Consider the following 11,926-nt stretch of genomic DNA (forward strand, 5'->3'; position numbering starts at 1 on the left):
CATATAACAAGTTCTCTTTTTTTTGCGAGCCCTTGTTTACCAGTTCGGCTGTCGACCACTATACAGTAGTCTCTCCGTCGAGGCCCCACCTTGCCGCTCCACACACTGTCCTCCTTGACCAATCAAAACAGAGCATTCATTCATTGGCTCGATCCTTTTTTATTGCCAAACTTGATTTAGCTGTTGCACGAGAACTTTCCCACAGTGTAAACCTGTCAAATGTTATAATCATTATATTATATGCATATTATAAGAACTGGTTTTGGCAGGTCGGGAGCCAATTTCCCCAGGGCAAATTAGTCTTAATGGCCCCTCATAGCTCTAGGTGATTGATCTGTTACCTGTACATTTGATTTATTGTAATATCCTACTAAAATCTGATCCAGTCAGTGGAAGTTTCTATTGTTGCGACCTTAGGTCACAGAATACTATGAAAACCTACAAAACCGCCGCTCCGTCAGTCAGTGGTTGTCAGTCCATCACGCCTCGCCCCGTGACAACACGCCCAGAGCCCTGATCACGCCTCGTGACACGCTCCATATATGGCCGTCTCCATATGATCATGGTGCCTCGTGACACGCTCCTGAAGGTTAGTCAGCCCGTGACGCCTCTCATCAAACCCTGTACACTCAAGACACTGCCACCCTTAGATCTCCATATATGGAGCTGACCTGTTCTGACATTCCATATGTTGATCTGACCTCATTAAACCCTGTACACTCAAGACACACTCCATATATGACCAGTACAAAATTCATTCTATATGTTAATCTGACCCCCCATGCCAAAGCGTCAGCGCTCGCCCAGCAGTCTGCTGTCACCCAGGCTGATGTGTGCACGCTACCTCACCCTCAGGGCCTCTTACTGGTAGTCTAGTCTAAGATTGTCTAATGAAATCTAATCGAACCCTGTCTACTATATTATAGTGTAGTCTTCTCTATTAAATTAAACCGGGGCCCGGGGGGGGAAACAGGTGTGTGTAAGCAGTTTGAATAGGCCTGCTACTTTATTAACAGTTTGCATTAAGTAGCCTACGTAGCCTACACACTAAACCCAAAGCGTTTATTTCTAAACACTTATTTGTAACACTTTTTAAACGTGTCACAGTGTTTAGATTATAAACAGAAGAACATGTTTAATCGCCAGTAACACTTTTTAAACACATAAACGTGTTTAGCTTTTACAATCAAAGTCATTCATATAGGTGTTTAGAATTCGAACACTAGGTGTTCTCGTGAGGTGTTTGAGTGAACTCGTGTTCTACTGTATTTTATGAAAATTAATAAACATTTGGAATTTTATTATTACACACTGGTGTTTAGGTTTTAAACGCGTCACATGTTCCAGGGATTTTGGTTTTAAACGCATGTTCCAGGGATTTACAGTAGAGTTATGCAACAGTGCTAAGCTAAAATGCTAAAAGTGAGAATGAAACACAGGAGATTACCAGGTAAGAGTAAGAGTAAAAAATTAACCAACATAAATAATAAAACAAAATAAAGGGGAAATGAAATACTTGGCTGGCCCTATGCTCTGAATGACATGAATATACATGCACGCACGAGCACACACACGCACGCACGCACGCACGCACACACGCACGCACGCACGCACGCACGCACGCACGCACGCACACACACACACACACACACACACACACACACACACACACACACACACACACACACACACACACACACACACACACACAGTTTGTTTGCACTGCAGTGTAGCCTATCTACTACACAACTACAGTATGTAAACAGTTAATAGGAGAACAATCACTGGTGCATGTATACTGTATATTGGATATGGTCAGTCAACAGACCAGTGAGTATCTGGATGAATATAGATATGTACAACAACAGTCTATTTAAGTACTGTCTCTCAAGAGTTATCAAAAATGTCTGATATAATGAAATTAATATCAAATATCTGATATTGAATCAAACAACTTAAAAACAGTTTGGGGAGCTCACAAAGGTCAAAGGGGCCATTCACACTGCTATAACTATAAATATATCGTTTTAAAAATCGTCAAGTGGATGGCAGACAGAGTTACTTGCAGGAGCCAATAGTCAAAATGGTATATTTTAATCCACATTGTAGTAGTGGTCTAGTCAAGTCTATTCTATGGCTAAATCAATGGTAGCACATTTTTACCCTCTGGTGTTGAAGAGATGGCATTGCAACATATTACCTCCCAAATTTAAAATAATATACAATTCACAGGGCATCAATATTTGTCTTAAACTGGTGTCTGTGTGTTATGTGGACACTTGGGACATACACACAAGTATGTATAATGTTGTGGTGCTATCCACAAACAAATTAATCTGTTACACAAAGACTACATTAAGTGAAGACACATATTGTCCTCTTATAACGTCAATAGTGAAAGGAATGTGGTAACACAAGCATGCTGCTCCCAGCCTCCCACTGAATGACAGAGCAGTGCAATTTACATGCATAGGTTGCACAAATACTGCTAACTCATTGTAATTATACCATTCTCAGACAATGATACAGTAGGATTGCAGTGTGTGTTCATTTGTTCATAGCTCAGGCAGGGGTCAGGATAGGCAGTTACAGCACTGGTGTAAAACCTATATTTGCTGGTGTACAAATGTATAACGCTAATACATGCACATATGTCCATGACAAAAATGCAGAAAGTGTATTTATTTATTGCATTCTGCCTTCATTAAATTAGACCACACAAATACATTTTACTATGATGCAAACTATACATGTAACTATAGCCTCATCTTTAGATTCTTCATATTTCTTCGTCTTTTTTTAACCACGTATTAAACCCTACACTGTATATAGTATCAAGACTGGTAGAATGGTATATTCGTCACTCACTCATACAGATACAAGCAACGGAATATCTGGGGTCTCCCAGGGGACCAGATTTATCTTTGGTCCCCCTCGCTAGGGCTCAAGTGGTTAAGAGAACAATATTAAAAATCCATCTTGAGCCGCAGTAGAATTCTTGTGGAGGTATAACGGAATGTGCTTTTAGAGTTTCATCCTTCATTTATGGCATTGCTAGTGGACATTAGGCATTTACACTAGCATTTAGCAATTCAATCCTTTCCATCCTTAGTACAAGCATGTAACAAGAAGCTGCTTTTTGCCGCTGACAGATTTTTTACTACACATACTGTATGTACAGTAAGTAAATCACCTGTAAGCATCCTTCTAACCCGGTAGAATCAACAACACAAAATGTGGGTCAATGATTGCTAAAATAAAAAAAAAGATAACATTTCATTATTAAATATAGCAATAATGTAAACATACTAAGGACAATCATTTCCTGGAAATACAGGACATACACAAAGCTTTGTCTTTTGTATTGATAAAGAATGACATCCTACAATAGATAACTCAAGTGTTAATTTAACTCTATTCGGGCCCAATTTTAAGCCAGGACTCTGTGAAACTGGACAAACTGGTCTCTATAGAATCATTTAAGGCACTACCTGACGATGCAACACGCGACTGTACTTGTTTTTTGTAGCCCCAGTGTATTAGCATTATATGTTCTTTTTAACATTGCTCATCTATATTTTAAAATTGTGTTATTTATTTATTTTTTTGCATGTGTCTTCCCTGATTAAATAAAGGTCAATAATAAAATAAGCACTAAGGATTGTGGTGTGTATACAATTAACTCATATGTCCTCTCTCATCAATGGGTGAATCAGTCAGCCAATCACAACACTGTCCATGACCAAAACAGTGGCCCGATGGAATGTAAACTATATGTCTCAGTCTGAAGTGCTTGCTGCAACTTTGCACCCCCCCCCCCCCCGCCCCCTTTGTATTATGGCATATTTTAACCGAATGGTCCAATAACCATTCTCAAAACACAAGACACAATGCTAGTTCATCATCAAGTCACTGTACATTTGTTACATGTGGCCTCATCAAACCTGAAGTCAATATGCAAAACAGCTGCATAAACATTGTCCAAATGGCTCCAGTGATGTTTCTAAAAAGAACTAAAAAAAACATCAGCTTTGTGGATGTTCTAGTTCTGACCATATTGGGGCGATCAAGTCAAAGAATGCGTTTATCATCTTCATTGTGACCGTCCCAATCGTCACACGCATCAAAACGAGGTGCATAAAGCAGGTTTTCATGCATCCCCTCCTTCAATATAAAATAAGTCCTTCATTCCCTTCTTCATTCATCCCTGTCACCGCTGTTCCTCTTTCCCCACCTCCTGCTCCTCGGCTGGAAGGCTGGAGCGCACTCTACGCTTCTCCTTGAAGCGCCCAGAGCGAGATACCCTCATGTTCCTGCGGCACGTCTGCTCGTTGAAGACCGACTCCATCCTTGAGTCATCAAAGGTCTCGTCGCTGAGCAGGCTGGTGCCCTTGTTGGTCTGGGACTCTTCTTCCAGCTGGGCCTGAGGCGCAGACGTGTCAACCTCGGGGGTCTTGGTGGCTGCGGTGGTGGTGGGGTCTTTGGGCTTCGTCTCGAACGGGTTGAAGTCAGGGTCCAGAGCAGGGGCCGCCGTGTCCTTGGATCCTCCACTCTTCCTCTTTACCAGGAAGGCCCTCCACCACGGGGCCCTCTCTGCCATGTTTCACTGGTGGGACTGCAACCTAAACACAACAAAGTACAGTGTAAATTCATCTATTTGGGGCAGCGGTGACTCAGGGGTAGAGTGGCCAGATGGGGTTCCCAGTTCTAATCTGGGCTCCCCCAGAGTTAGTGTCGGAAGTGTCCTTGAGCAAAGCGCTGAAGCCCTAATTGCCCCCGATGAGCAGGTTGGTGCCTTGCATGGTTTCCGCCGCCATCGGTGTATGAATGTGTGCATGAATGAATGTAAAGCGCGTTGGATAAAAGTGCCATATAAATGCACCATTTACCATCCATCTATTGCTCAAGGAAGTTCTCTTCCACAGTTGTAAAACAGTTTTTTGACGTGTGCTAGCTCTAAACAGCTATAGTGTAGATTCTGAACACAAACATTAAATGTCATTGACAATGAATGGAGAATTGACGTCATACGTGTCTGAGCAAACCGGAAAATGTATGTCGGTGGCCTCCCTTGGCCAATAAGGGACCACCATTCTTGATGATGATGTATGATGATGTAGGATGATTAGAGCGCCCCTCACTTCACACGGGTGTGCTTTTTTAAACTTTAGCTGCCTCGATGCTCGAGTCATCAATATGACGTCAGACTGGCCTGACCGGTAAAACATCGGGTAACCATGGCAACCTGATTTCAACAAACAGGACGATGGAGAGGTCTTTTTAACAACAGCATTGGGATCAGTGTTCCTGGCATCATCCGTGCAGTCTGTTCAATTAAAGTCTTGTTCAGCGTGCCCAACATGCCCATGTTGTAGATTCTAATCTGATCTGGCCAACTGATTTTGATTGCATCATGTTTCATTTGTTTCCTGTTAAAGCAGATCTTTATTACCATTAGCCTATTAGTGTTGATCTTGGTAAAGGGGCTCCTGCACAACTGAGTAACAGGTGCATAGAAGACATTAATACTGATTATATTGTAAACAAGAACTAATATCTACCTGATTAATGTAGCTTCTGAACATGCAAATGTAGTTATTTTTAGGTCAGCCGATGGCTACATATTGATCTAAACTTTAGCTCTTTATGCAGTATGTCCATAAATGACATTTTAAAACATTTGTATTAATCATTGTTTACCCAGTAGCCTATAGCATCATTGTCATCATCACACAGCCTCCTTGTGTTTCACCCTTCAATGGTTGATTTCCCCTCATATTAAATGTCTTGTCTTGACCTATTCAAGGGTCACTATTTGCATAACTAGCCTATAGTGCACTGATAATTCAATTTGTTTCCTTCTAATCCTAGGAATAACCAACACAACAGACAGTGCAACTATGTTTAGTTTAACTTCTCTGTAAAACAGGTTCAATGAGAAAAGAGGAGAAAGACCTAAGCCGTGATTCACGGTTGAGCAATGCGCAAACGCACCTGACCTAACTCATCCTCGGATCACTCACCTGAGTTATTGGCACAGCAAGAATGGAACAAAAATAAAAAATACAATTAATTAAAGAAAGAAAGAAATAAAAACTTTAAAAGGTCCCAGACTAACTTTTACATTTATGCTAAACTGTCCTGGCGAGAGACAAGTCCACGGGCCTGTTCTGTTTCCTCTTCAGTGTCTGCAGAGCTTAACTGTGACAGCAGGTTGGCAGGTCCTTTTTCATAAAGTACGAAAACTATCCATTTTACGCATCGACTTGGCTGCTCTCGTGTCGCCTAGCATCCCCCCAATTCCAGTGAGCCACGTCTCTCCGCTTGCTCATTGACGGCTGATCTTCAACCTGTTTGAGCAATTCTTTTCAGAAGCAGTGAAATGAATTGACATTTATAAAGGAGCGTCTATCTTACTCGTCTCTACCTGCAGGTTTCCGCCTCCCGAAACTCTCCTGGAGAAGGCACCTGTCCAGGCCGCCGATTGGACGGAATCTCTGTGAGTTGTCTCACGTGAAAGCCCCATTCATACTTCGCCGCACGGCGGTGTATAGCAGATCTACAAGCTCACAGCGCGTCGCGGGAGCACGGCTCTGTGAGCTTGCAGCTCTGCTGTTCTCGGCGTGCCACACCGTCGCGCGGCGAAGGCTTGAGCGTCGCTCAGGTGAATCCACTACAAAGGTGGGCTGGGCTTGTGGTTGCCTAGCAACATAGCCCATAGGAGCACGCACCTCTTGAGCGACAGTTGTTAAAAAAAAGAAAAAAAGAGCCCATTGTATCAACAGAACCCAACCCAACCAGCAGTGCCAAATTATGTTCCCATTATTATAACAAAGTTGAATAGCTTACCTGACATGGGACGATAGCATGCAACGTATAGGCCTGCCTAAGGGGAACTTTGAAATGTTTCTTTGCAGGTATTTTAATTTATGACAATATAATGACTGTTATACGCTTTCTGGACTGGTGTATAGGCCTATGATGCAACTGAAACAGGTTATGCTGAACAACCTGCAGTTTAACTCTGCAACAGGTTTTTGCAATTACATGTAGGCCTATACGTCCTGAATAATTAAACACACATGATGTACGAGAGAGGGGTACTTCGTGAGTCCTGAAATTAAGCTATTACGGCACTGCTTTGGTGTGCAATTGTAGCTGACGCACGCAACGCAAGCTCATAACTGAGGGAAGCTGCCTGGCCTGACGCCAGTTTCAGCTGCTGTAGTATTTGTAGGATGCCTTGGTTCCGGATACCTTCAATTACCCACATACTGTACGTGTTAGTAAGAACCATGCTGTCATTAGGCCTATCTGATCTGCCATCTGTCTTTCTCCCTGCTCTCCCTGCCTCCTGCTCTCTCTCTCTCTCTCTCTCTCTCTCTCTCTCTCTCTCTCTCTCTCTCTCGCGCGCACGCACGCACATGCCTACTGTACACATGGCATAAACACACGCACAGTCAAATCCTTAGCTGTAACTGTTTAAATAAACACTGCATGGATTTTATTGTGCACACATTTGTGGCCGAGATAACTCTATAGATTATTTATTATTGATAAAGGCTATGGTATGGTATATCTGCCACTGCTCTGCCTGCCCTACAATTTACAATTCAGGTAAGTAGAAGAAGTAGAAGTGAATATGTTTAAATGTTCTAATGTATTGAAAATGGATCCTCTTAGATTTTGTATTGACCATGTAATGTATAGGGTTAGGGTTACTATACCCGCATTCTGCAAACTGTTAATACAGTTTTCAATCAATCAATCAATCAATCAATCAATCAATCAATCAATCAATCAATCAATCAATCAATCAATCAATCAATCAATCAATCAATTAAGCAATCAATCAATCAGCTAGATGCTCTTATCCAGAGTACAAAATCTGAATGTCATGACATTTTTACAAAGTGCTGCCTATAAACTAGCTAGGGACAGGGTACCAAAACCCAAGCATTTACAAGCAAACAATTATGTCCTTGCTGTCAGGCAGTCGAGGCAGAGACGCCAGGTGCCCTATAGCTGCTTTATCATAAAAGTGTGACGCACAAAAGTATTGAAAATAGAAGATGTACAAGGTCACAATGCATTGCAGTGTGCCATGTGGTGGGCTTGTAGATCTGCTATTTGCATTATTTTTTAAATGTATTTGTTTTAAATAATAATAAAAAGGGCCGGTTTTGGACATACACAACGAAGGTTTCCACCCGACAGCGACAATAAATAACATAACAATGTAATAACAAGTAAAGTAACAACATACTGCTCTAATGCATATTTGAGCAGGTGAGGTGAATGCTATAGCCTGGTAAATCTGCTCAATACTGCCCTCTGTAGTTCTGAGCTCTCGGTGTCAGACTCAGCCATGCCCAAATGTGGAATTTCATGTTGCGAGCCTCCAAATATGGAGGTCCATGATGTCAGACTTGCTTCCAAAGTGCTGGCAATATATGGGTAACCACAGCAACCTACTGGCAAAGAGGCCTATTAACGAGAAGAGCTATAGAGGTGAGCTTTGAGACTGCTATAACCCCTGCAGTGCTGATTGGGGAGAGGTCATTCCACAGCTTGGGAGCCAGGAGAGAGAAGAGTATATAGGCCAGGCTGTCATATACGTAGTTCTACTGTACACTGTGCACGCACGCACGCACGCACGCACGCATGCACGCACACAAGTCTGTAGGCCCCTACAATGGAAAAATGCATGACCTTCAAAGCAACAAACCATGGACATAATTACCAGTGCACCTGATCTGTTGAAGTAGGCCTATTTCTTAAAGTAGGCCTATTTATTCAGCAAGCATAGTGTGTATGAGTCTTTGAATTTAAGCGAGGAAGTGAGTGTGTGTGTGTGTGTGTGTGTGTGTGTGTGTGTGTGTGTGTGTGTGTGTGTGTGTGTGTGTGTGTGTGTGTGTGTGTGTGTGTGTGTGTGTGTGAGCGAGCGAGCGAGCAAGCAAATTACTAATAACGTATTGTGATGATTTCAGTGAGCATAGGCTCTGGACCTCTGGTAGAGTATATAATATACAGTAACGTATACAATTGGGATGGTTGTATTTTGATGGTGTCAAAGGTCATGTCTCACCTAGACACAGGATCTGACACAAATGTTGACCTGATGGCTAGGATTCAATTCTCTCTCGATTTGGAACCGGGTTTCCTTGCGCAGGAAAAAGTGTTCAAATCCAGGGTAGAAGAGCAAAGTTACATAGTGCGGCTTTAAAATCAATATATATCAGGATGAGGAGTGCCGCAATCCATTATTTCACAGTCAAGTTGTTTTTTTTGTTTTTTGAGTGGTGCAAACCACTCCAACAACCAGCTTTGTCTGTATGTTTGTGTACCTGTATACCTACGTGTCCGTGCAAAGGTGAGCATGGTTACTATGGTTAGTGTGTGACGTCACTGACATAGCTGATCAGACTATATAAGACCTTGCACCACTCTATTTTTTTTGCCTCTAATTTTGTGTGAAAGCTGAGCGATGTTTTTAATGAATTAATTCTGTGAAGTCACCACGTAGACATGACATCAGGGCTCAGAGAAGGGAACTCTCTGCTTGCCGTGCCACAGGAATGACCCGCACAAATAGTATCTGTGTTTGTACGACGTGCCAAAAACAAAGGAAGGACCTGTTCCGAAACAGAGAGACAGAGAAGGGAGGGAGAAACAGAGAAGGACTGAAAGAAGGTGGGATGCAGATAATGCTGGTTTCCCTCTTCAGAGGTGAGAGTGAAAGTCCTTGTGGTGCCAGGAATGCATGCCACACTTCATCGCATTCATTCCCTCAGTCTCTCTCTCTCTCTCTTCCACTAAGTCTCTCTCCCTTTCTTCGTCATACCAAGCACTCTACATACCTTGGGGACTCCCTGGTTTCTCCGTCGCTGTTGAAGGTCTGCAGGGTCTGTTCTTCACTGCACGGCCCCTCCACGTGCAACCATCAGAATTATATATAATTATTAAGTATTTGTAATTATTATATTATAATAAAACAAAAACAATGCAAAAGCAATTCAGTTTTCTTGTTCTCTCTAAAGCGACCATGACGTTGAATGTGAACTTGACCTGTGACCCTTTAGATCCAAAACGTATTCATCCACAAAGTTTAATGATAATCTGCTCAGACAGACAGACAGACAGACAGGCACGCACGCACGCACGCACGCACGCACGCACGCACGCGCGCGCGCGCGCGCGCGTGGCGCACACGCACACGCACACGCACACGCACACGCACACACACACACACACACACACACACACACACACACACACACACACGTAAAAGCATATACATTACACAGGAAACATTTGTTTAAAAACAGTTTACAACATGCTTTAGAGAAAATATAAAATGCAAAAGGATTAAAGATAGCACAATGACAAGAATAACAACAAACACATAATAATGCCAGATGCCATACTTAGTTTTAAAAAACGATCTTCAAGACAACTGACCAGTTGATTTAACTACTGTTGTAGGCTACTGTACATATACACACTTACACAGGTGTTTTGATTGTGACCCATTATGATCTAAACCTTCTAAAACATATGAAGGTTTTCTCTGAGTCTGTATCATTGTATGACCGCACCTGTACCTCTCCTCTCTCTGTCCTATATTTCCCAATCACCCTTTATTCTCTGTTAAGCACAGATCTGGCAGTCTCACCCTGCAGAGTTGATTATTAACTGTAAATACATACCAAGATCCTCAGATAAAGTAGCAGGATTAGCAAGATCATTGCATTCATATTTCAGGCATTAGATGATGTGCTTTACTGTATACCCACCAAATACATTTCACATATATGTTTCAAAAACTATTTCATTGGCCAAAGATGTAGTTGAAAATATACTTAGACTCCGATAAGGAATTACCGGTATGTATGTTTTGAATTGTGTTTTGAATTGCATGAATGTTTGGTGGATTGTGCAGTCCGGGTAGGGCATTACCCCAGGTGAAGGAGTTCAAGTATCTCAGGGTCTTGTTCACGAGTAAGGGGAGGACGGAGAAGGAGATCAGCCGGGGAATCGGAGCGGCAGGGGCGGTATTGCAGTCGCTGTACCGCACTGTCAAACCGCTGTGTACCGTCGTGACAAAAAGAGAGTTGAGCTAGAAGGCAAAGCTCTCTGTCTACCGAGCAATCTTCGTTCCTACTCTCACCTATGGTCAAGTGTGGGTCATGACTGAAAGAATAAGGTCGCAAATACAAGCAGCCGAAATTAGTTTTCTTCGACGGGTGACTGGCATCTCCCTTAGAGATAGGGTGAGAAGTTCAGTCACACGGGAGAGACTCTGAGTAGAACCGCTGCTCCTTCGCCTGGAAAGGAGCCAGCTTAGGTGGTTCGGGCATCTGGTTAGGATGCCTCTTGGGCGTCTCCCTAGGGGAGCTGTTGCCCCTGCGACCCGACTACGGATAAGCGGTTGAAGATGGATGGATGGATGGATGGATGGATGTTTTGAAACGTGAAATGTCTTTTTATTTCCAATTCGGCCAGAGAGTCAGGAGGACATAATAAAGCCAAAAGGTTTCTTTCCATCATGGTCCGTATATGGTCCAGATGTTGAAATAATTTTGAACGTGCGACCTCTGTAAACAGGATGGACCCATTCTGCTGCCTGCAGAAAGACAGAAGAGTCCTACTGGTCCCTCCAAACCCCTGAGCCGTGGTGGAAAAAGCACTCACATTCATTACATAAGTAAAAGTATCAATACTGCAATGTAGAAATACTCTGTTACAAGTAAAAGTCCGGAATTCAAAATGTACTTTAAGTACCAAAAGTAAAAAGTAGTAATGCAAAATGTCCCATTTCACTAGTTTTTAAATGTTACAAAAATACCCCTATTGGCCTGAATATAATGCGTCACATCGCAACGCATTGTGAGCTTATAGATCGTCTATTTTCAAATGGCTGAAA

At 42.5% G+C, this 11,926-nt stretch overlaps 1 protein-coding gene across 1 annotated transcript; it reads right to left on the reverse strand.

The window, feature by feature from the left end:
- Positions 1–3,899: 3,899 nt before the first annotated feature.
- On the reverse strand, positions 3,900–6,352 carry LOC306938612 (uncharacterized protein). Its single transcript, XM_079522875.1, has 2 exons — positions 6,024–6,352; positions 3,900–4,622 (listed from the first exon to the last, which is right to left on the reverse strand). Exon 2 carries the CDS (start codon positions 4,598–4,600, stop codon positions 4,211–4,213), a length of 390 nt encoding a protein of 129 aa, XP_079379001.1. The 5' UTR covers positions 4,601–4,622; positions 6,024–6,352; the 3' UTR covers positions 3,900–4,210.
- Positions 6,353–11,926: the final 5,574 nt, after the last annotated feature.

This window comes from Electrona antarctica (assembly GCF_951216825.1).
Source record: "Electrona antarctica genome assembly, chromosome: 15".
Classification (NCBI taxonomy): Eukaryota; Metazoa; Chordata; class Actinopteri; order Myctophiformes; family Myctophidae; genus Electrona; species Electrona antarctica.

What these genes read in the sequence shown, in the direction of transcription:
- LOC306938612 (XM_079522875.1), bottom strand. Translation starts at nt 4,600, where the DNA reads ATGGCAGAGAGGGCCCCGTGGTGGAGGGCCTTCCTGGTAAAGAGGAAG.